Raw genomic sequence first — 27,427 nt, forward strand, 5'->3', positions numbered from 1 at the left:
TCATATAAAAAAAATAGCAAGATTCTATCTTGTAAGCAGAACGCTCTGGATTCAATCCCCAATGAATCACACCACTTTTTTGTTCCTTGTGGGCCCATATGGTGGCTTCTACATTTTCTTAATTAGGGTGAAATTTTTACAGGCCGAAAGTCCTTCCGATGCTAACTCAGTGAGGTGATGAGGACCAGTGTTTTTTTTTTTTTGGGTTTTTTTGGTTTTTTAATCAAAACACCATCTCCAGGTCATTGCCTAACAAAGCTAAAGAGAATCACCTACTAACAACCAAGATTAAAATAGTTTGCATAATCCAAATGATACAACACTAGAGTCATTCAATTTATTTGTGTCAATGGAGATTTGTATGACTATCAAGCAACAATTGAACAATTATGGTGTCCAGAGTATCATTTACTCTATCTAACAAAATGAGATAGAAGTTTAAATTAAATCCAAGGTGATGGCAGAAATCTTAGAAAACAACTATCAGTCAGTAGTGGAATGGGACTGTAAGAGGATGGTAACATTTAATGCTACTTAAAACTAAGCACCTTTCCTTTAACAATTACAAAAAACTTTCTGAAGCAACAATTGCCATGACAAATAACACCCTACCAAAGAGCCCATCTTTCAAACTCCTTGGCCTAAGAGCGGCAGATAGCATGAATTACAACAAATACATTGAGAACATTGCCAAGGCAAAGAAGGTGGGCTACCGCTACCATGCTAGAAAATTAATCACACCAGAACGCATCCTATATCTTTACAAAGTCACATGGAGCCCATGCATGGAGTATTGTTGCCAGATCTGTGCTGATGCATCTACTACTATTCTCTAATCTTCAAAAAGGTCCAAAAAAAAAAAAAAAAAAAAAAAAAAGAGCAAGATCTAATAGGCCCCACACTATTGATCAAGCTGATAAAGCAAAAAAAATTAAACTTTGTTTTTTTGTTCATAATTTTCTGCAAGTAAAGTCACTTGCCAGGTTTCAGCAAAATAAGGAGGTGCACCTATTGATAAAAATAATGGACTCTGCGATATTGTGTGCTTAATTAGGGCAGGCTGCAAACACCAGCTTTAAGTCGTTAGTAATTCAACACAATAAATTAAAAATGCAGATGTATGGGAGACACATGAAATCTCCAGGTACATGACTAAGAAACGAGGGCAAATCACTCAGATTAATCAGAAGGGAAAGATAAAATATGTTGGAAATATGTAACAGGAATAATGAAGTAACAAGATACGTTATAAATTTTTTTTTAGAGATATATGAATGTGGGGATAAGCCTGTTTTGGAATTTTGGACGTTCTGATGGAAGAGAAAGGGAAAAAAAATCGCATAAAGTTACCGTCATAGTAAGGGAAGTAGGATTTGGCTCAGGGAAGGGGGTTTATTTAGTTAATGTTTCTGATTTCTTTCTCGAGTTCTAAGAGTCCAAGCTATGAAATCCGAGTGAATCAGTATGGTAAAAGGTATTTGCATAAGTAGAAGCCAACCACTAAAAAAATTAAGTAAATGAGCTTTTTTGTATGTCCCAAAAAAAGTAAAATAGTGCAGAAAATGAGACAAAGCTCTAATTAGTAGTAACGCCCACAGGAGAGAAAGGGTCAGGACCCATTGGACAAGGAGTCATTAAGTTAGTAAAGAGGTAAAATGGGACCTGTTGTTACAGCATAAGGATGGCTGGATTAAACAGCTAATATTGATCATAGGAGGTTGTACCCTACACCCAAAAGGAAGGAAGATCAGATGGAGATTCTAGTCTAAATATAATTAGGGAGTCAGTATGAAAAGGGTTGACCCAAAAGTGTTATGATGGGGTCTGATCATTCTTAGCCAAGTCGGTTGTAAGGTTTTTAAGGAGTTGTTCAGGTATAAGTGAAGAATAGAAAAAATATACTTGCATTCGAAAATGCGTATATTTTTTTAAAAATAAGGAAAGGGATGATGTATATGGGAAAGGATAGATCAAAAGTTAAAAAGAATACATATTGCTATTCAGATGCGATTCTAGGAATGTAGAGAATTGTCCATTATATTAGAAATAACTATACAACTAGTTAGGTCAGAGAGGTAGAATCAGACAATGTAAATTAAGGAATGTCTTTGTGTTGCCAAAAACATGTTGGAGTCATATATAATATACATGTGAAATCCATTTGAAAAAATATTCAGATGTTTGAGCACGTTCTGATGTTACGAAGATAGATTCAACATATTTAGTTAAATTAGGGTTCGAAATGAGTTTAGTTGAGTTGGCAGTTTCAACCGCAAGGTAATGTGTTTTTGTCTTCATCTTGTAAAAGAACAATAGGAAAACCCTTCTAAAAGTCTTAACTGTATCTCATCAGAATAATGTATCTTCTCTTGGTGTTTAAAAGAACCGTCTATTTCACATCTCTCCACCTATATCAGCCTCCAATCATAAATATGAACTGTGTACCTCTATTATGTCTTGTCTTCTGGTCTCCGATATGTACACCACACTATTCAACAGTAATAGCGATAATAAATAATGACACCTGATGCATAAACCCTATTTCTGCTTTACAGATGACCTGTTCTGATCTCTAGTTCCGCTTTTCAATATTTCAAGGTTTAAAAAAAAAAAAAAAAGGAAATTCTTAGCACCCTTTTCCTTTTAAAAAAGAGATGATATTCTCGAAATATGAAGACCTCCACCATCCCGGTTATTTGTATTGTGATCTTGAAAAATAAATGGATATATGAAGATAAAAATAACAAAAACAAATAAGACCTTTTGTGTGTCCAATTTTGTTCATACGTCACAATACAACAGCCGGTTCCCTGCATTTCTATAGCTTTATTATACTCCTCCATTCTAGTTACCAAAAATGCCTCAAGCAAACTACTTTTCTCGATTATAATAAATATTTATCATTTATTTATATTCATAAATGGTAGCGTAAAGTGGGAAAATGTATCCTTCCAGCTCGTTACTGAGCTCAACATAAAAATGCAAATGTTTGCGCCTATATCTGTAATATATATAGACATCAGGGGAGGTTATCACTGGTTACTTCCTATTCAGGGGAGATCATCCCTGGTTGCCTCATGTTGTCAGGGACAGACAACTTGTACCTATACAATCATTGATGGAAAATTAAGTTTTAAACAAGAAACAAATCAAAACAAAAGAAAGGAAACAAAGTGCAAATTTGTTCGATTTCAATACCCCAAAAAGTCAATCTTTTTAGCTTTTCAATTCCAATTAATTGTCCTAACACTAATCCGCATAGCTTATTCTAGTTAGACATCTTAATTTGCCTCAGTTTGTCTATTCATAACACATATGCATTGCATTGCCTTCTATAAATTTCCTTTAAGATTAAAAAAAAAAAAAAGAAAAAAAAAATGACACTCACATATACAAAACGTTTTACACATTTAAAACGTTTGGGGATCTTTAAGTAGGTCTAACTCCAGTGTGAATGCGGTATTGTGGTGAAAGGTGCTGACTAAGAGTAATCTCAAAGTTTCGGAGACTCTCAACCCCCCCCCCTTCTTGCCTCTAAATTTCTTAGGGCTTTATACCTAAATGTGTTGTTTGTGTTGTCGATTCTTTATTGTTGCAATGGAAACATTGTCATAATATTGTATTAATTTCATGTGCAATAAATTAAATATATAAGATTGCCTTCTTTTTAGGACATTGTTATAACGAAGCAAAGTAGTATTTTCGTGCAGTTTTAGAAATTATTAGCTTTCCGCCTTTTCTCTCCATTTCTTATAATAAAACAAAATGTCATATTAAAATGAGCTCCAAATTCTCCAAGAATTTCCTGAAAGCCAATTTTGATGTTATAATTTGAAATGTAGCCCACCACCTTATGAGCTGCGTGCCCCATAAAGAAGAAAATGTCAGAACTCAAATGTCATCATCCGGTTCTTTGAAGGTTTTCTAAATTCTTGGGCAAAAAAAAAAAAAATATATAACAAAAACATACAATTAAATAAACTGCATGAAAACATTAAAATAAAAAAAAAATTTTATTAATAATAAACTAGACAATTTATGACAGTAATTGTTATATGTATTAAGTAGACCGTAGGTTTACTGTCAGCATCCTTGTAACTCTCGTTTCTCTTATTTTGTCCTTTAGTCCTCATAGTCTAATGAGTGAGGTTTCTGATCATAAAGTAAGAATTTATGCTTTATGGATAGGATGGGTAGTTAACACTTATCGTTGGCTAGTATTTTATCTTGAAGTAGTATTTTTTTTTTTTAGTTCCTCACATAAAAAAAGCAGAAGAGAGTCAGACATAGTCAACCAACTGTAGATCCCCTTTGTTTTAATTTAAAATAGACAGTACCGATACTGTTCTGATCTTCCATACACAGAAAGTAGTAACAATTGTTTTAGTTCTCAATATAAGTTAATAATGTAATATACAACTCAGAGTACGGCATAATCACAGCACACTAGTTCTCATTAGATCACCGAAGTTAAGCAATGTTGAGCCTGCTCAGTACCAGATGAGTTACCAATTTACAAATCCCAGGTACTGCATGCAGGAGGATGTCGTCGCCTCCCTGCAAGAGTTGCAAAAACCTAACATTGCCATCTCCTCTAATGGGAATATACATGCAACTGAGGACCGCTTGTGAATTTCATACTCCCATGGAACTTCCTCCTTTGGAAGAAGCCAGTTAAACTCACATAGGGTTAGTGCCGTTTCCATGTTTCCATACAACTCAGACTTTCGAAATTTTTTTCCAAGTTTCTTACATAACAAGCGTTAGACATAGGCAACCAGCTATAGGTCTTCTTTGTTTTGATTTAAAACCGACAGTACTGATATTGTGCCAATCTTCTATAACACACTGTAAATACATATATTACACACACAAAAAAGTATTCAAAATCTTTTTAGTTCTCAATATAAGTTAATAATCTAATATACAACTCAGACTTCTGAAAATTCAAATCGTAGAAAATCAACATAATCTATTTACATTGTATATACAGTGTTCTTTATATCATTTTGATTTTAAAGTGCATTTTTTAAGGCTAAGCTTTTTTTATTATTTTATTCACAAAATCTAAAGAATCCAATTAAAAACATTTTTTTTTGTTTTGAAAAAACAAAAACTCTTCATATGTTTTGTTTTCTGCCTTGAGCATGTTTCATGAAAAATGGAGTCTGACAATTTTCACCAACTCACACGTTAAACTAAATAGGACAAAGATAATGATCAGATTCTTAAAGTAAAAAAATAAAAAAAATAAAAAATTTTAAAAATCGATTTTCACTGACTGACTCCTTAAAACAATACATTTATTCAGACTCAGACTCCACTCGATGTACACACACACACACACACAATAAATAAAAAAAAATAATAAATAAATAAATAAATAAAAAAAACGATTTTTCTAAGAGGAGTTCTCAAGTTAATGAATACCACTCCTTGACATATTTACAAGCGTACCCGTTTATCAACTCAATAGAAATCGCACAATGAGTCACAACTCAACATAAAAATCTGACTTTGAAATTTTTTTTTTTTTACAATAAAGATTAGTGACATGAACATTTCCAATTCATGGGAAGCGACTTAAGCAGAGCTGAAGAAATGGGCACTATTTACAATAAATTGCCCATTTTTTTTTGTTTTGTTGTCTTTAAGAGAAACTTTGTCAGTCGGCCAGTCAAAAAAGGGTACTTGTCCAGTTTGTGACTCAATATTCAACAACTTTTCGTTGGTATCTTCTGAAATATTATGCAAACAGTCAGAAAAAGTCAATGCAAAGCCTGAAAGGTAAATTCAAACGCTGCATTCTCCACCTTTTTTTAATGTCTATTTAGAAAGCCATTCTTAACATGGAGAGAGAGGGACAGTCATGTTTACATAGTATGTTGAAACAAGAAAAAAAAAAAGGAGTTCATCTTTGACACAAGACTTATTTAATTAAATACTTTTATTTGAGATTAGAAGAGCTATTTGACATTGCCTTGGGCAAAAGTAACAACTTTTTCTCTACACCCTATTTTGGCAAGTCCCTTCCTCTCGGGACACACACACACATAACTTAAGTCAGCATAAGGGAAATAACTAAAAAAAATCAGAGTTACTTCCCTTTACCTGATAACATTAAAAAATCAGGTTTATCCTGATAAGATTAAATGAAAATGACCATTTGACCGTCATCCTCTAATTCAGATATTATATATCCTAGGTTATGACAATTTTTTTAAAAAGACCAACTTTGTGCATGGTTGTTGTTTTCCAAATCTTTACAACTCGACTGAACTCCAATCTATGCCCCTCCCCTCTTGCAAAACTTTCACAAAATACATTTGGCTAGCTACAACCACAGTAAATGATTTCCCTCACTCTCTATCCGTGCCTAAAACTAAAAGCAGATTCTATGAAGAAAACTTCTTTCCCAGACCTGCCCGCCTGTGGAACACTGTTCCGCTGTCCTGCTTCCCAGTTGAATACAACATGGTAGCCTTCAAATCCAATGTAAACAAGTTCTTGTTGAGCTGTCCCACATTCTACCTAAATTACACCATTAACGATTACTACACTACCACCTTACATTCATTAACCCCTATCCTCGAGTGGTTTTCAGGCCTTGATAAGTGGTGACTCCCAAGAAAAAAAAACTTTACAAATATGCATAATCATGTCACATCCTCATTTTAATGCAAGTAAATAGGATAAGTAGATATCCATATTAGTCTCTCCTCATGCTATTATTATCAGAATTAGTCTCTATATCTAATAGCATATCACAATTATACTGATTATTATTCTTAAAAAAAGAATATAAATGAATATTGACAGATATGACTTACTAGCAGGGGCAGGGCTTTGCCCAGTCGTAAAATATGCTTAAATAACAAGCCATGCGTGCGTGGTCTCCGTCTGGTGCAGCATGCGAGATGACATCACAAAAATTAGTGAAGAAATGATGAATGTGAGAAGTGTGAAGGGTCAAAAAACAATGGCCTCCACATTTTGGTCAAGTTTCAGGAAAATATAATGTATGGATCAAATGCTATGGGGCAAAAAGTGTCATTATGGGGCAAAAGGTGTCATTTTGGAGCATGTTTACCTCTTTTGAGCCCCTGAGAATGCCAAATCCCAGTGTAAATGGATAACGGTGCAGTTTCAGGCCTTAACACGTGTATATTTGAGTTGACCACCATGAAAAACCACTATATATCCAGACAAAGTATTTGTTGAGAAATATGAAAAAAGAACTACAAAAAGTGGCGTTCTTAGCACTGAAAGTCCGAGATTTTAGAATTTTGCCAGTGTCATCCATACTGGATTTATATTAAGAACAATGGGCTCCACATTTTGGCCAAGTTTCAGAAAAATCTAATGACTGGATCAAAAGTTACGAGACAAGACATGTCATTTTTTACCTCTTTTGAGCACCTGGGGGCACAACGAGAATTTTCGAAAAAAAAAAAAAAAAATTATATATATATATATATATATATTTTACTGTGCACATCTATTTAATGAAATACAATTTTTAGCAAAATTTCAGGAAAAACTAATGGATGGTTATCTGGCAATCGTCTGGACTAACGGACGCACGGACGTCACTGAAAACATAGGTCCCTCTCCGATAAATCGGGGGACCAATAAATAATTGGTCCAGATCTCATATATATTATTAGAGTTGTAATTTAAAGAGTATTTGTGTACCATCAGCTCGAATCTAAACCAAAGCACAACTGTAGCATTCAAAGCTGGTGACGTTACCACTGTACCAACGTGAAATGCATATGAACCAATTAAAAATTACCAATAAACTAAAATAAATGTACAAAATGTATGATGATTTTTTTTTTCAATTTTGACCCATTGTTGACCCCTTAAAAACTATTTTCACTGGCTAAAGACCCATAAAAGAATGGCCCATAAAAAATCCAATCATTTGAAGCTGCTAGCGCCGCTCTGTGACTTTTAGTTTCAGAAAAGATAGAGTTTGAAAATATGGAGACAAACAGACAGACATACAGCCTTTTATATGTTAGATTACATACAATGATTAGTTGATCACTAAGATGACAGTTGAAACGATCAGACAACTCTTATAATATTTCTCCCCTCCATGGGTTGCTTTGTGTACTCGAGTCGTCTTCTTTATAGCAATCAGGATTAATAGTCAGACATGGACAGTGTAGAATATTCATCATTAACTTATTTAATTCAATCATCAGGTGGATTGACTGTATTATAAATTCCTTGAACTGTCCATTTTCCTTTCAGAGTATCCATTTGGTAGAAAACTTTCCTTCAGAGACATCTGTCCACCTTGCTTATTAATAAACATAGCTGATCTGTGCCATTACTTAATAGACACCCAAAGATTTCCATGGGGGATGTAGGCATGATATAAGCAGTTCTGACAACAGAAAAAGCTGAATAAAAATGCGGCAGTTAACAAAACTCCACCTTTCTACGTTAAGAAAGGATTTCCAACAATGTCCCTCCACCCACCCTCATGTTGAGAACAGCTTCCTAAATGTTATTTCAGTAGGGTCCATAAACTGCACAAGTACCAAGAAAAAAAAAATCATTTCATGCATTCAAAACTCAAAAACGTTTACCTATGTCAAGCACTTTACAAAACTTGCACTGTTGAGATAAATACTGGTATTTTCTTGGGTGTCTATTAAGCAACTGTACCTTGACCTTCTCAAAGTAAACAAAGTATCATCCATTCTTTACATAGAAGCCTTAAACTAAAAGGCGAGATGCACTGAGGTCAATTCGTCAACCTAAGGGTCACACATGTGTCTGTAGGTTGATATAAGGTGTACGATTCGGTTATTCAGAAAAGAGAAAACTCAAAATGTTTGTAGCCGTCAAGTATTTTGGTTGTGAGAGATTTACCGAGAACATTGTTTTTGTTAGAGGTGGTGTCACTGGGAAATGCGCAGCTTTTGGTTGTTGGATAACTACAACATTGTTTCTGAATTAACGAAATGAGAATCAATAATTTGCATTATTAGGACTACTGATCTCATCTTCAGTGTCATTCGCACAACATTCCAACCAATGTAGCCTCCAACAGGTGTATCTTATTGAACTCAGGAATCTGTAAGAAATTTTAAACAAAACCATTTATTTAAACCATGGGGGTAGCATGTCCTCATTCCATCAGCTATAACTGGGTAGAAGCCCTAAGTAATTCACAATTGTATTTTGGAGCGTCGCTAACGGTGAGCCTTTAACTTCCAGAAGAGTATCACTTACAACTGAATTTTAAGAAGTATACTTTATCTACTACTCCACAGGTCCTTGCAGATGACCCATGACATACTGGATAAAGTATTTGGTAAACTCCAGTTGTAAGTGATACTCTTCTGAAGGTCAAAGATTACATCAACCAAAACATGAAAATAACACTCATGTCGAGACCAGTAATCCAAATAATATGAATAAAACAATTTATATTCGGTACCATGAAGTTAAAATCTATGAGAATACGAGCCAAATCCTATCAAAACTTTCTAACTACAGTGGCCAACTATTTCAATGAGTCCTTCTCTCTACTGACATGTGATCTTGTTTGACCAATCACAGACACTTTTAGTCCTCTAAGATGCAGTAGATCACTTTCAAAGAAGTGTTGCTCGCAGCAAAAATGATTACATATCAGAATACCAAGAGTGTTCTAAAAACTGTTCTCATTTTCTTCCTCTTCAATCTTCGTCATTTGATTCAAGTTATTTGGGGAGAAAAACCGTTGATCGCTAAAGCATGATTTAAATAAATACTGTGTCATATGGTCACATATTTTGAGTCACAAAACCGGTTCCCCCCACCAGTTTAGCTAGACTTTAAGCAAGATAAACACCCCCCTACACACACACATACACACACACATTATATATATTAGAAAAATACTTGTCTCGGGGAAAGGTAAAATTAATTCCCAAAACAGAACAGTTTTACACTGTTTTTAAGTCTCACGAAGATTAAAATCAAGATGTAATGATACTGTCATCATAATTATTATGTTAAGAATCTTTATTCCAATTTTGATGAAAATTCATTACATGATTTGGATTCTAAATATTTTAAATTTAAGGCTTTAGGGATCTTAATTGAAATTTGATTAATCTTACTAAACTGGTATTTAACAAATATTTGCAAATAGAAGCTTGTGCCATATTATATACCATTAACAAAAACGTTAAAATAACCTCCAGAAACAGAAATTTGAGGAATATTAATTGACGTCGAAAACATCAACATTTCCCAAAAATCAGAGTTATCTATATTTTAACCAAGAGGTGCCACTCTTTTCTTGCTTCCTTTGCATAAAACTAAACTGAATATAGCCTATATTACCCATCTGCGTTCCCATACACAGAATAATCAGTTAGTTTAAAAGTAAATACTATACATAAAAATACAAAATGCACACACACCTAACTTTATATATAAATATGCAACACATTGTCTAAGTCAGAGATTCTCAACAAGGGGTAAATTTATTCTTAGGAGATAAAAAAAAATTATATAGTTGCAGGTAAATAATTGAAGTACCCGATACTTTTAAAATTATTTCTTTTCAAATTGTGTCATGTCTAAAAAACGTAATAAAAATTAACTTCATAATTTTCTTATTTAGTAAACGTTTGATTTTTTTTTTTTTTGTTGTGATATGAATGTATAATACTATTTTTATACAAAGCCTAAAATCTTAAATAAAAAAGGTTCTTTTTGACCGTTTTGTTTTTCTGTCACTTTATGATGGCTATGATTTTTTTTTTAATGGAAGTAGGGAATAAATGAAGAAATTCATAAAGCTGAGGGATCAATGATTAAGGAAAGGATGAGAATAGCTGATCTAAATATATCTATATCGATATATATATATATATATTAGTGATGGGACAATTCCAATATTTTTCCCCGATTTAGATACAATTACCGATTCCAGACTAAATTCCCGATTCCGATTCTTTATGAATCTTTAAATATTTAACTATAGAGTTGTTATTTTCCCCGATTTCTGTAAAAAACACGTTAAATATGCAGATATTTTTCTGAATGTAAAATAACACTTGTGGAGGATGATTTATAGATTTTGGTTTTATCGGTATTTTGAAATCAATATTTATTTTATCATTATTACCAGCAATGGAATATTTTGCTTTAAACAAAATCAAATAAAAAAAAGGCAATTAAAAGAATCATTTTGGCATTGGAAAATAGGCACCAATTTTTTCGATTCCGATTTCAATACTGCCAAATTTGTTGATTTTTCCGATTCTGATTAATCGTCCCTATGTGTATATATATATATATATATTTCTGCGGAAATATTCATTTACTTATTTCCTTTTTATATATACCAATCCTTATTTAAGAAGCTCGATATAATTACAGAGCATGAAGTTTACATTCCAAAATTCATGATGTTGATCATCTTACAATTTCTTCCTTTAATTCAGTTGACAGTATCTGTTTCGTAGCATAAAATCAATCACTCAATTATTATATCAGTCAGTGAATCTATTTTTCCCTCAACTCATCAGAAGAAATAGCAACAATCAATCCACCAAAAGGAAATAAAATGCGTTCAGACATGATTAAAAAATACGAAAACTGGAAAAGCTGCTGCAAATATCTTATAGTCTGCCTACATTACACCATTTTAAATTTCAAAATATATAATGTATAAGTGAATTAAAGGAATAAATTGTAAGATGGTCAACATCATGAAATTTGGAATATAGACTTTTGTTACTCATTCATTATATATATATATATATATATAACAAAAATTAGAATCATTAGGTCTCATAAATTGTGAAATCTAAAAATTAGCCTCTCCTTGCAATATACATAGAAACTAAATTATGTTTAGAGGAAAAATATTAAATTAGAAATGTCAAAAATCAAATTAAATTATGAAATAAAAAGAAATTTACAGCTAAGTGTAGTCATAAATATTTGTTTAGCTATTTAAGGCATAATTAAATAAAAACACTTATATGTTGAATGACTTGTTGTATGGTTTTTGTACATAATAAGAAAGAAAAATAACTAAAAACACATTGCTCTGTAGTTAGAACTTTTTTTTTTTTTTTTTTTTTTTTTTTTTGAGGTGGGGTAATTTGTTTTTCAGTCAACCTCATCAAGAAAAATATTTCAATATCCATTAAATAAAATAAATGAAACCGGGCAGACCACCAAAAATGCTATTTCAGACTTAAGTTGTACATATATAAAAAAAAAAAAAAAACAAAAACGCTTACTTAAGCTTCTACGATCAATGAAAATGTTATTTCAAATTTAAGCTGGGTATAGAGCTGAATGGATAGGCTAACAGTCTATTTTATAAATGTTCCAATAGATCTCTGTATTATATATAAAGCATTAGTTGTTTGTGTGCATGTGTATGTTCAGATACAAGTCCAAAACTACAAAACAAATAGCCACAAAGTTAATATATTCTTGATCATCACTGTGCTGGATAAATATGTAATATCTAAAATTTAGAAAAAAATATTCATTCAAGGGGGGGGGCATTTTTTTCAGTGTTATATATTAATTTTAAAAGAAATGCAGACTCATTAAATAACAAAATCTATCTATCAGAGGAGCTTTGTCATCGTGTGTGCAAGTTCATTCCTTCCCCATAGATTCCTAAACAGCTAGGCCGATTTTTATGAAAAATCACACAAATGTACTTCATGTATCTGGCAGTGTTCTTAACTAGGTTTTGTATTGGAAAGTCTTCAATAAGTATTGATAATCAAAATAATCCAATGAAAGAAGGAACAGGCGATTTTGATCAAAGTTAACACCTTATACAGCCTAACATCACAAGTGCATTTGAGAAGTTTTATTATTGCATAAGCAGAAAGACCAGGAATATAAAATCAGCTGTAGATTCTTTGTTACGCCAGGGGTGGGTTCGAAATGAATGTTTCTGTTGAAAGTATAATTGAACCATGATACATGACTTTTTCATTTTAAACTTAAATGCAAGCCATTAAATATAAATATAATTTTATAAAATCAAGTGTAAGTTCTTTACAGTGTAATGTAAAGTACAGCGTATTGTAGATTAAGTCACTGTGGGGAGGCATGTGAAGTTTCCTCCCAGTGCACCACGATGAGTCCCCAACTAGAGTAGACAATCAATTTGATTGAAAATGGGAAATTTTACCAATCTCGATGACAAAAATATAGGAGTGTAAAACATTTGTTAGTCATACAATCCCAGGCAACATCAGGTTTTCCTGCTAGTATATTATATAAAGGAGAGTTATATGTGTGGATGTATGTCCAGCTAGACAGAAAGAGGGAATTGGAGAGAAAAATGGATGGAGAGAGGTAGAGACAATAGAAATGGGTTAGTTTTAGCCCAGGTGATGCCAGGTAGCCCTACAAGTAATATATAATTATAAAACGCTGGATTGTTTGAACGCCCTTGCTTGCATCTTATCTATCAAAATCATTGTTGTCATGGAAATCAGCTTGTAATTAATAAAACTCATTCCTTTCCATAATCCAACCATATTGAGTACAAACTTCAGTCTTTGCTTAACTTGTAGACATAGTTTCATGATTGAAACTATGTTTTAAGTTTTGGTTTCGATTCTAACTGATGGCACTCAAATCATTTTTTTTTTTTTTTACTTTTGAAATCATGACTATATATTAGGTACAATATAATATGAAATAATTGACGTTAATAATAAATACAAAATCTGCATAAATTAAAATATCATATTTAAGCATATTTTACGACCGGCCGAGGCCAGGCGCCCCTGCTAGTATATATGTCTGAAAGTTTTTGACTTGCAAATAAGGTCACAGTCAACATTTGACTGGTTTCTAAATGTTGCAATCCTTAACAACAACAAAAAAAAAAAAAGAAAAGAAAAGAAAAAGTTAGTGGAGCGTGACATTTATATTCAACAGCACAGCCATAATAATCAGTCCTGTCACCATAAGTGACTCAGCTTTGATCAAAAGGACAGACGTGTGAAGGAGGGGAGAAGGAGGTATTTTCACATACCACTAATATTCTTAACATAAATAAGTAATGAATAAGAGACACTTGAAAGAAGTATGCAATTAAGATTCCATTTTCAATCCTAATTACAGGTAGACCATTTTGTATCAATATTCAACTGGTAAAAACTTATCCTTCAGCAGTATTTGCACTAATCTATATATATAAAAGCGAAAATGTATGTATGTATGTATGTGTGTATGTGTGTATGTATGTGTGTGTGTATGTATGTGTGTATGTATGTGTGTGTGTGTGTGTTCGCTTTTTCTGTATGTCAACAATAGGCTTTTTTCAGATAAGCAGTCGCTCGCTTCACAACTTTTTAAAACTTTTTATATCACATATAAATCGTAATATCTCACAATTAACAACGAAGCTCGCCTGTCTATTTAATTTGCTCGGTTTCGGGAAGATAAATATTCAATATTTGTCGCTCGCCGCATGTGGGTTAGTCTTTTTCCTATAACATCTTGGCGGGGGGGGGGGGGGGGGGAAGCGTTCAGCAGTAAATGAATACTATCCCGCAGTCAAACTTGACCTCATTAACACATTAAAACGGGCACCTGCTAAATCCAAGTAATTAAATAAATTCAAACGTGTTTCCGTTAGCATTCGCAGTGGGCAATGGTTAACGTCACACGTTTTTTGTTTTTTTTTCACACTTTAATTTACAACTTTACCTCAACGGTTCAGGTTCAATCCTCATACTTACTTTTTTTTTTTTTAACCCCTCCCCCACACACACCTCCAAACACCCGGGCAACGCCAGGTACCCCTCGCTAGTCTATATATATAAAAGCGAAAATGTGTGTTTGTATGTTCGCTTTTTGTGTATGTCCAAGAAAGGCTTTTTTCAGAAAAGCGGTCGGTCGGCTCGCAACTTAAAACTTTTTATATTACATAGAAATCATAATATCTACGAGTTAACAACGGAGCTCGCCTGTCTATTTAATTTGCTTGATTTCAGGAAGATAAATATTCAACATTTGTCGCTCACCGCATGTGGATTAGTCTTTTTCCTATAATAAAAGCGACACTAATTCTGGCGGTATTTTCCGTCTTTCAGCGGAAATGTCCGAAAGCAATCAGATTTGATCAATGTGGAAATATTTTCCTTATATCAAACAATTGTTATTCAAATTGGACAAGGGGAGCTGGCCCTCCCCCCACCAACATCTTGGGGAAACAAAAATAAAAAAAGCTTTCTGCAGTAAATGAAATACTATCCCGCAGTCAAAGTTGACCTCATTAAGTCATTAAAACGTGCACCTGCCAAATCTAAGTAATTAAATAAATTCAAACATGTTTCCGTTAGTATCTCGCAGTGGGCCAATGGTTAACGTCGCACTCTTTTTTCACACTTTAATTTCCAACTTCGCCTCAAGGGTTCGGGTTCGGGTTCGATCCTCATACTCACCTACCAAAACTTTTTTTTTATTTTAACGCCCCCCTCCCCCGGAGTTTTGATTTACCTCCAAACACCCGGGCAATGCCAGGTACCCCCCGCTAGTCTATAATATAAATCTTACCTGTCTATTTAAATGTATGTATGCCTAAAACTTTTGACAGAAGCAACGGATTTTCATAAGATCGGTATCGTTTTGAAGCTAGACCCTTCAGACAACAAATATCGAAAAATTGGCCAAAAACATTCTTTCATCCTCAACTGAGCACTTTTCTACAGGGAGGGGTTGCTTTTTTCGCCAATATTTTCAAAAGTCATCCCCTCTTTTCGATTGACTAGCATTAATTTAAACATTCATCACTTCCTGTTTGGCGATGGGCGCAACAGCAAAAATGCTCAGTTTGTTTTTTCATGTTCTTTCCTCTTTCGCGATATAGATTCAGGCCTGCCTGTCCGTCTACCCCCCCCCTTTTTTAAACACCTCTGCCTACTATGTTGTTTTGATTCTCCCCCCCACACCTCATTATTACAACTTTTTTTTTTTTAAACTCCTCCTCCTGGGTTCCTTACTACACCACCTACACCCTCCTGCTACTTTTGTTTTTACACCCCTATTGGGGTCCTTACTAAACCACCTAAACACCCAGGCAACACCAGGCACCCCCACTAGTCTAATATATAAAGGGCAAAATAGGCATGCGCATTTGTGTATGTCCATGAAAAACATTTTTGCGTCGGGTTTCTCGCGTCGGTTAGATTCCGGGAGAAGTTTTCTCATACTTCCTGGATCGTAATATCTCAGATTCGCAAGTCGACATCGTCTATCTTTTTTTTTTGATTGAGTTTCAAAAAATTCCCTCGTTTTAGGTGTTTGTTTGTCTTTTTCATATAAACATAGAGAAACTAATCGAAGGCAAATACCAACTCCTGGCTTTGCCCGGGTGGTATCTGTTCTCTAATTCATCCTTGGTCAATGTAGGAGAAACCTTTCATACTAAGACAATTACTATTTATTTGTATATTGCCAGAGTTCCCCTTTTTGGGAGACGCTGCTTCCCCCTCCCCCCCAACATAAAAACGACCTTCGTTGGAGGTTTAAAATCAACGCCATTTCTGCAAGTCATCTTTTTGATTGACTACGTTAAATTTGAACGCTTTACACTTCCGGTCAGGTCATGGCCTAGCGGTAAAATTTAAGGTTTTCTTTCACTTTTTTTTTCCGCCTTCGCGTTGTGAGTTCGAGCCTGCCTACTACCATTTTTTTTTTTTTTGACAACTCCAAACACCTGGGCAACACCGGGCACCCAGGCTAGTCTTTTTATAAATGGTTGAATACTTGGAAATTAATCTGATAAGAAATATGGCCTACTATTAATTTGAGTAATTTAAATAGAATTTAACCAATGAATCATTAAACACAGATTGTCTTCTCTCTTTAAAAAGGTGGCTAGTTTATTGCTAATTGCCTGAGGAGTTTCTAACTGGGAATGCTGACTTTTCAATCTAGTGTCACATTTCTGGTAGTTTAGATACTGCCAGTTTAAAAAAAAAAAAAAAAAAAAAAAAAGAGATTCCCACTCTTTTTTCAGAACAAAACTCTTATAACTCCTTACATCAGAGATGTGGAGACAGGCTTTTAAATATACAATTCCAACATCTCCCAAAATTGCAGACTCCTGGCCTCCAAGAATATCTAAAAGTTATGTTCTTTTCTACAAAATCAGAAACATTAGATTCATATCTCTTGGCTTAGCAACGGAAAATATGTTTTTTTTGTTTTGTTTTTTTTCATCATCAGGAGTTGCATCTTCCGCTTGGTGCAGATTGCAAATCCACATGACTTATTTTTCGCCATTCCTCCCGATCTAGGGCAAGTTGGTCGATGGACGGCCAACTGTTGAGAGATGTCCAATCAAAAACATTTCCTCTCCACGTTCTTCTTGGCTTTCCTCTGCCTCTGTTGCCTTTTAACATACCCTCAAAGCATAACTTTTTTTCAATTTATCTTGAATTTACAGATGGCTGAAAAGAATTTACAAAATATCCAGATATGAACACTTGAATTATTTAAAATAAGATTTGCTGAGTTTATAAAACAATGCTCAATATTACACTGATAAGACTTTATAGTAATAATAACGTATAGAAATCTAAACCGATTTTTTTTTTTTTTCACATTTACATAACATTGGTATATATATATATATATATATATATATTTTTTTTCAGAATGTGAAAGATTATATAATTATTTCCACAGCCAAACAACATCGCAGCTCACAAAACCTATGACAGTCAAGAAACTGGAAATCCAAGACTCGAGTTTCACCCTTACTTAGGCTCATCAGTCAGACATATTCGAACCCGGGATTCAAAACCCGAGCCTCTTGCAAGTGAGGCAAGCACACTGCCAACTGAACAAACGCCCTGCACACAAGAAAGTCTATGGACTTCCAGTTTCTTGACTGTTATGGCTCTTGTGAGCTGCAATGTTGTTTAGCTGTGGAAATAATATATATATATATATATATATATATATATATATATATATATATATATATAAATAAACCACTTATTTGTTCATCTTAATGTGATATTTTTGCAACAAATTGAATTATTTATATGAAAGAGCATTTTTACTTCAACGTTAGTTAATCTTTCTATCACAAATGTGATGCTCTCAGATTGGGGAGTGACAAATACATTTTTAAAATGTAATTATCCATGGACACGTGTTTCATCGTCTATGATTTATCAGCATGGCTAAACCTAACAAGATTTGAAACCAGGACACCAGTGTCTGAAGGTCGACGTCTGCCAACAGACTAAATCCCACATTTTGCTCGCAATACTTTTTGAACAAATTCAATTATTCATACGAAAGAGCATTATCTATATAATATAAATCTTACCTGCCTGTTTAAATGTACGCATCTATGTACGTTTTTATATCTGCCTAAAACTTTCGACAGACAACAGATTTTCACGAGATCGGTATCATTTTGAAGCTCGACCCTTCGGATGACAAATATTAAAAAATTGGCTAAAAACATTAATTCCTTCACTCTCAACTGGGCATTTTTCTACAAGGAAGGGTCGCGTTTTTCAGATATTTTCGAAAGTCATCCTCTTTTTCTAATGACTAGCCTTAATTTAAACATTTGCTACTTCCGGTTTGGGGATGGACACAATGGTAAAGACGTCACATCTTTTTCCTCCTTCACGGTATGGGTTCGAGCCTGCTGCCTACTGTCACTTCTTTGTTTTTGCTCAACACACACCTTCAAACAGCCGGGCAATGCCAGGCACTCAGGCTAGTGTATATATATATATATATATATGCAATGTTCAGGACTTTTGTCATTTGAACACTCTAGATTGTCTAATGTCTGTACCCAAATTGACTGTTTATTTATTATTAATTCCCTCCATTCTCATGGTAATTGTTCGGTGACCTGGAGGTAGAGGCTAAGCAAATGGAATCAAAGATGGCTTTGCGGTTGTGTTTGAATCTCCCAACCATCAGGAATTGTCACCCTACACTGATGATTGCAGAAACATGAAACACTAGTGTCTGTGTGTATAAAAGAATAATTATTTAATTGTAATTATATCTATCTATATAAGGTATCTGGGAGAAAACTCCAGCAGAACACTCAATTATAAAGACAATATCAACACAAGAGCATAATATTTATTTATATTTGTGTTGCAGAAGATCAGAAAAACAATTCTACCATCGGTTTTCAAACCCAAAACAAATGGTGCCAATTCTAGGGAGACAGATATAAAGAGACTGAAGAGAGTCTGACATAGAAGACCAGATACTGGTCCCTTTGTTTTGGATTTGAAAACGATGGTACCAATGTTCACCTGATCTTCTGTAAAACAAATATGAATAAATAAATTACACATTAATTATTAGTGCTCATATTGTATTTAATTCTATACTATGTCTCCTTAGGAGACCATTGCCACTCAATACATGCGCGACTTGTTTGGGACATCTTACTCTCCATTATAATTCGTCCCACAAGGGCAGATAGTTCCCCCACCTCCCCGTCCACAGATGGTTAGTAGTAAGAATACATTCATAAAAATTATATTTTTTTTTTTTAGTTACAGAAATACTTAATTCATAATCTTGTAACTTTCTCCAGCGCTCCAATTCATGAGCCCAGTCTAATTATACATCAGCAGTGATAATTGCACATATATCTACTCAATTCACTTTTTCAGTTTTCTTCATTTCTTCTGGTATAATCAACACTCAAAAACTCACCATCCTTCCCTCCTCCACATAAAACTAATGCATGTACAGAGACTTGTCTCTCTTCACTTTTGTAAAACTCGACAAACAACATACTCAGTCTTCTACATGAATGATAGTTCTGTAGAAGCATGTAAACCTTAAATTTATTTTTTGCTTGAATATACAAAGATTTTCCTGAAGATTTATTTTTTTTATTTTAGATATAAGTCTTATGAGGGCACAAGGTTGGTTTTTAATGTTGGGAATATCTAGCTGCCTCTAAAGAGGCACTCTGAATAGAGACAAAAATTGAAATAACCTCACTCTAGAAGGATCTCTCCTTCACTGACTGAAGGGACAGAAAAGATGAAGTGTTTTATCAGAACAAACACCTTTATCCTAGTCATGTAATTTCTGATACTTTTACATTAGAAATAGCATAAGTTGAAAAGGAGTGAAAATAGAATTAATATACAAAATAAAACGTCTATTTTATTTAATGAAATATACTATATATATATACTTTTCAACTTCCAAATAACAATCTCCACTTCTGGTGGGAACTGGCTGATGTAATCACCATATTTATCATAAGTCATAAGTATCATAAAAAAACTTTATAAATTGTTCAAAACCAGTTAGATTAATTCATCCCTGACGATGAATCCTGAAGGATTGGAAAGTACTTGGACTGATGATACATATGGTGATTACATCAGCCAGTTTCACCAGAAGTGAAGACTGTTATTCGGAAGTTGGAAAGGATCGAAAATAGAATTGATAGACAAAAAAAAAAAAAAAAAACGTCTATTTTATTTAGAGAAAAAATGCTGCCTAAATATACATATATAAACAAATCTTCATTTAACATTGGCAGGATCTCAAGAAATGTAAGACAAAATAAAAAATGTGGAAAAACAATTTTTTTTTAAATATAAAAGGAAACATAAAAAAGGAAACAAAAAAAAAAAAAATTTTAAAAAGGGGAAAAAAAAAAAAAAAAAAAAAAAAAAAAAAATGGTACTCACTCTGGTTTCTTCATTTTCCTTTTCAACGTAAGTTATTCCAAAGAAATCCTTTTCCAATAAGTTTAAGTAATCACAGACTTTTTCGAAGATAAATTCACCAAGAGTCTGTTTCTGTAAACAAGAAAACAACAAAAAATATATATATATTTTAAAATAAACATTTAATCAAATTTACAGAAGAAAAATAAAAATATTTTTTTTCTTTTTTTAATCCATTGAAATACACTTTTAAGAAATCCTTCAGACAAAATATAATTTTACACAAACTAAAATTCTAATATACAAAATATCAAATCGCTTTTAATGCCAATACATAGTTAAAAGAACAATTTTTTGGAGATTATTAAAATAATTTCCAATGCTATTGATAAGGTTTACCCATTCATTGATTTATTTATATTTTTATTATCATTTGAAAGATAATCAATAACCTAAGATAAGCAGAGAGCACATACAGCACCTGCAAGTCTCCAATGGTCACCCATCTGGTACTGGCCAGGTTCATCATTGCATAACTTTGGTGACCTGAGGGGAACCGGTATGTCAAACGTGATTATTCCACTTATCTCAGCATTGTTTCTAGTTGTCCTGGACTTCTCCTTGCCACTTGACTCAAACAGTGCTGATTCAGGAGCGGTATGGTTGGAGATTGCGCAACACTTGCAATACAAGTAGACATGCAGCTGCCCCTACAAGGAGTATCCTTTGTCTTTCAGAACTGAATGGAGGCACTTGAATAGCCTAAATGAAGAATTCTTAATCGTAATGTAATTCAGGGTTCAGGCATTACCTTGTCACATTCTAAACATTTGATGGCATTGATATTGTCAGCCATTGAATTTTATATAACCACTTGTATTATTCTGACTACTGTTCTCATTTTAAATGCCATTCATAAAGTTTCAGCTGATGTAACCTCCGACCTTCTTCAGCTGTATCTCATCAAACTCGGGGAATCTCCATGGAATTTCAAACGAAAGCCTTATTTAATCTACGGAGGGAGCATGTTCTTGTTCACTCAGCCATGGTCTAGGAAAAGGCTTAAGCAATTTGCAATCTTATTCTTATCATCACCAACACTGAACCAAAAGAGTGACACTTACAAGTGAATTTTACCTAGTACTTTATCCATTGGGTCTTTTTGTACTAGCCAGTCATGCCTGATGAAACGAGAACATGCTAAACCATGGAGTAAATAAAGGGTCCATGCAAAATTCCATGCAGATTCCCAAGTTTGACAGAAAGATCCCCCAATTTTAATGAAATATAATTGAAGGGCGGAGGCTACAATGGCTGAAACGTGCAAATAGCTCAAAATGAGAACAGTAATCTGAATAATCCAAATACAAATTGCCAAGGTCATGGTTGCAGCATCCACCCTGGGTCGGTTGGACTGGCTCTTTCTAACAAGTTTATCACATTCCAAACACTGGTTAAACAGGCATGGCAATTCAAGGCTGCTTCCGCTTATAAGTGCAAGCCATTCATGATTCAATGACAGACCCTTTGAAAGGTGGAGGCCCAGAATCAGTTCAGGGTTTTACTTCACTGTTCTGAGCAAGATTTTGAGTTGACCACCACGTCATTTCTTCCAGTTTGGTGATGGAGCTGGATCGATAACTTCACGGATTAAATCACCTGGGTGTCAATCAAGGGAGTGGCCAAACCAGCGAAGGCGTCTGGTAAAGAGATTTTTGGAGGGAGTAGATTCTACAGGGAGTGCAAATTTTACTATTGGGGGACAAAGTTGCCAGCGGACACAGAAGATGGGGCGAAGGCAGTGATGGTAGAATAATCCAAATTAAAGCGTCATCTCAAAAGTTCAGAAACACTGTATAACTATGTCTAATTTCTTAGTGCTGCTCTTGTTTTGCTCTTTGCTGGTGATATTGTCTTCTAAACATTTGATAATATTGCTGTTGTCATTTGTGTTTCAAATAAGTCCATTTCAGCCTCTTTAAGACTATTCTTGTCCTGTTGCAGAATGATATTCTCTTCTGAATATCGTATTTTCTTTATTATTTTATTTCTGATTTTATCTCATTCTTTTCAATCCTCTCATATTCTTCATCATTCAACTGACAATCTTTATTATTAATCCTTATCCTTAAGTGGATTTTGTCTTTTATAAGTTCTTATTTAAAAAAAAAAAAAAAAAAAAAAAAATATATATAGTTCAATTTCCACTTGATATTTTTTACAGTATTGTTTTTAATACCATCTGGCAACTTCTCCCAAAAATATATTACTCTATTAGTAAAAAAAAAAAAAAAGAAAAATAGGTAACAAATTTACTTTAGTAAGAAATATAAAAAGACTTTTTCAACCGTTAAAATTGGGTAAAAGTTATAGCCCACTGGTTTAAAAGGAGTGCTTTATGCCAAATTGATGGTTGAATACGATTAAATTTGTGCTCATTTTTGCATTAAATTCTAATGCCTATTAATCCCTAACTGTACATCAAATGGATACCATAATGTTTAGTTCGTTGCACCTTATAACAAAAGTCCATACGAAATTTTAGTCAGATCAATTCAGTAGTTTCCAATAAAAGTGGAATGTTTGTATGTCTGCCTAAAACTTTCAACAGGGGCAACAGATTTTCATGACACTGGTATCGTTTTTCAGCTGGATTCTTTGGGCGACAAATATTGAAAAATTTGCCAAAAACATTAATTCCTTCACTCTCAACTGGTCACTTTTCTATAGGGAGGGGTCGCTTTTTTCGCAGATATTTTCGAAAGTTATCCCCTCTTTTCGATTGACTAGCCTTAATTTAAATCTTCATTACTTCCGGTTTGGTGATGGACGCAATGGCAAAGACGTCACTTTTTTTTTCACATTCTTTTCCTCCTTCGCAGTACGTGTTTGAGCCTGCCTGCCTACTACCACTTTTTTTTTTTTGCTCAACATACACCTTCAAACACATGGGCAACGCCGGGCACGCAGGCTAGTTATTACTATTTCTAAAAAAAAAAAAAAAAAAAATTAACCGGATGTTGGCTACCTTGATAATTTCAAAAACTGTGTATATATATATATATATATATATATATATATATATATACACATACATACATACATACATACATACACACACTCCTATTCCCTATACAATTTTTTTTTAACCTCGCTATTAATTTATGGTCTTTTGACCACGTTTTTAAATGATGCTTTCTCCCCCATTGCCAACGTTAATCTTGAAAAGGATTTGCTGAAAGACGTCTCGATAGGTTTTTTTTATTTTCTGCCCCCACCCCTTATTTATCCCTTTCATCTAATTTATGCTTAGGAGAAATATACTTTAGAAGTGTATTTTGGTCTTCTTTTCGAAAGTTTATTTTTAATGGTTTATGTTTAAACTATAGAAAAAAATAAATAAACCCTCAGCAATTAATTATGACACTATGTTTGGTGTTCTCCAAAAGTGAAATATATATATATATATATATATATATATATATATATATATATATATATGAAACATTGTGAAATCTAACACTGCAAAATAAGAGGAAATGTTTTTCTCATTTTATTTTTCAACTACAAAGCAAAACAGATGTAAAATATCTAGAAGCATTCGTTAAGAATACATCAACATTTGCACACAAGATCTGGATGAGAAAAACAGAAACAACAGTTTTCTATTTTGAGCAAGTATTTGCTTTGTGTAAAAAAAAAAAAAAAAAAAAAAAAATGCTTAACTTTTGAGATTTACAAAATGGCTGCTGGGTGTACCCTGCTAGGCTTATTATTCTCAGTGATATAGCAATGTTAAGACATATCCACTCAATCTACACATATAATAAAAATGCAGTCTCAAGCTTAAATGTGACAAACACAGACAAAAACACTACTTCAAACTTAAACATGACCAACAAAAAATGTTATGTTTCTGAATTTTTATGATGAGGAGTGATAATTTGGATTATTCAGACTACTGTTGTCATCTTGAGTATTATTTGCACAACATTTTGGCTGATATAATCCTCAACAGAATTTCTAATGCCACAAAGGTAATACAAGTCATTAGCTGTCTTACCCACAATGAGGATTGAACCTTTAATCTCCAAAAAAGTATCAACTGAATTTTACCTAGTACTTTATCCGTTATACCATAAGTTCTAATAGATGATGCTAGTATTAATTTCGGGAGCCTTAAACTTATTCATGTATATATATGTATGTATATATGTATATATATATATATATATATATATATATATATATATATATATACACACACTACTTATCCCTATAGATCTGTTATTACTAATATTTATACGAAAGAGCATTATATATATATATATATATATATATTTCAAAAAGAAAAAAATAGGCAACAAAAACAAAAGTTGTATATGCAAAGACTCAACAGCTTATTTAGCAACAGTTAGAGCTACATAAATGATTTTTCAATGCAAGCACCACTGCCAGAAACGACCGTCTCAAGAAGAGTGCAAAATAACTCGCACGCTTGCAGATCATTAAATTGGAGGGTTACAGTTAAAGATATGGATTGAGATAATACGCTGAATCATAATTATTGAAGCCAAACTTTCATGAAAAACACTCGACTAGCCGACCCACTATCAATAATTTCCCCCACTCTTTATCTGTGCCTAAACCTAAACGTAGATTCTATGAACAAAGCTTCTTTCTTAGAACTGCACGTCTGTGGAACTCTTCCATTTCCCTGCTTTCCAGCTGACTACAATATGGTAATCTTCAAGTCTAACATAAACAAGTTCTTGATGAGCCGCCCCCTCAAGTAATCCAATTTACCAAATTTCCACTATTAACGACTATTACGATATTGTCCCACTGACTCACTCATTAACCCTTATCCTCGATTGGGCTCCAGGCCTTGGTAAATGGTGACTCCTTTGTTATAAAAAAAAAAAAATTAAAAAAATCATAAATATTAACATTTTATTTCTCTTACTATTTTAATTCAAAAAAATGTGAAAGTAAACCAGAAGCATTTTTAACTAAAAGACCTTAATTTTCTCGGTCAATGCCAGGTAGGTGAAGTTATACATATGTGTGTATAAATTTATATCCTATTTACAGCTTTGGTCTTTTCACCCTATATTTACATATTACATGCAATATTGTGTGTTATCTGTATATCTATAGAGATGCAAATGTTTTTTTGTTTTTGTTTTTTAAACAAAAATTAATCAAAACTGATTAAGGTCAAAGCAATCTTGCCAATTGTTAAATAATAATTATAAATAAATATAATATCTGTGAAGGAGATTTTGGTATGACAAGCCAAGTGGCATCAACTGTTAATCTACTCAAGAAGAGAATACAGTCTTGGACTTGCGCCAATTATTCCACCATGAGATTTGGCCTGGAGATGACATTTCTAAAGACATCAACTTAATTATACAGAAAACGTCAGCGAATAAAATGTAAACTAAAAAGATCAGTTTTCTGAAATTTATTTCAAATAAACGATAAAGATTGTCATCACCATGTTTAGTTTAACAATCTTTTTTTATGGGAATCGCTCCAGACAATGCATGAAGCCACTTAATGTAAGGAGCTAAAAATAAAAAAATAAAATACTACTTCAAGATTATAAAAAGCAAGCCAACATTAAGTGTAAGCTGAATAGGTTTTGACTCGGAAAACGGCACCCCGTCTCCATTTGTCCGAAACATCACTCACAGAATGTGAGGACTAATGGACAAAATGAGGAAAGAGAGAGTTATGATGCTATCAAAAGTTTTACATGCTGGCATGAATTGGATGGCTTTTAGAACTTAACTTCAAAACTAGCCTATCTCTGGCCAGGTCTTTATCCCTCTTTCTCTTAAGTACACTCTTATCACTTACGGTTATGTTTTGCTTGACCATATCATTAGCATTGCTTCAAATCATTTGACTTAACCTGGACATAAAGTATAATCAATGCCAGGTCAGGAGAAGTGATGTTAGACATTGCACAAATACCTAATCAAGCCGTCAGACTTCAGTGTCCAGCATCTTAAGATGAAAAAAAAAAAAAAAAATCACTGATCTCAAGCTTTGATTAAATAGGACAACAAACTACTGTACATTAAAAAAAGGTGAAGTTCAATAATTTTGAAAATTATTTACAAACGCATGCATGCTGTGTGCATATGCATGTGGGCAACACTTTTAGTAAACAAACATAAAAATCTTTGATTCTTCCTCGTGAAACTGAAGTCATTTTACCTTAAAATGTATTTCATAACTAGTTTTATATACATGGTTATCGAACCCTATTTTTACTATATTTTATGTATTTTTGAGCCCTATTAATAGTGGCAATACCACACCATTTTTTTTTCTTTACATCAAACAAACTCAAATCAAGTATTATTGAAAAGAGTATAAAAAAATTTAAAAAAAAGAAATATTATTTTTAGTTTTTGAAAGTCGGTCCATTAGAACTGGAGTTATGACCATTCAAAGTATAAAAAAAAAAAATTAATAAAAAAATATTGTAAAACTTGAATTTAATTCGAAAATACTATGTTTTTTTTAAATAGCATGGTAACATAAGTGCATAAAGCACTAAACTTTTTTCTATTCAAGTTTTTGTTTGAATTGAATATTTTAAAAAAAAAACTTTTCCAACACTGAAAATATTTTTCTTTTCAGAATCAAAAACTGATGTTTTTTAAATAATTAAAAATAAAAAATGCTCATTGCTGTAAGTCATTTTG

General features: G+C 33.2%; 1 protein-coding gene across 50 annotated transcripts in view; it reads right to left on the reverse strand.

Annotated features, from left to right (window-relative positions):
• Positions 1 to 27,427, reverse strand: part of LOC145259193 (band 4.1-like protein 2) — a 585,710-nt gene that overhangs the window by 255,170 nt on the left and 303,113 nt on the right. For all 50 annotated transcript variants that reach the window (XM_080117013.1, XM_080116992.1, XM_080116976.1 and 47 more), the window contains one exon: positions 20,724 to 20,834. In XM_080117013.1, the coding sequence (XP_079973139.1) occupies positions 20,724 to 20,834 (111 nt within the window). The remainder of the gene's footprint in view (positions 1 to 20,723; positions 20,835 to 27,427) is intronic.

This window comes from Euprymna scolopes, chromosome 34, assembly GCF_053919585.1.
Source record: "Euprymna scolopes isolate OS-2025 chromosome 34, ASM5391958v1, whole genome shotgun sequence".
In the NCBI taxonomy this organism is placed as follows: domain Eukaryota; kingdom Metazoa; phylum Mollusca; class Cephalopoda; order Sepiida; family Sepiolidae; genus Euprymna; species Euprymna scolopes.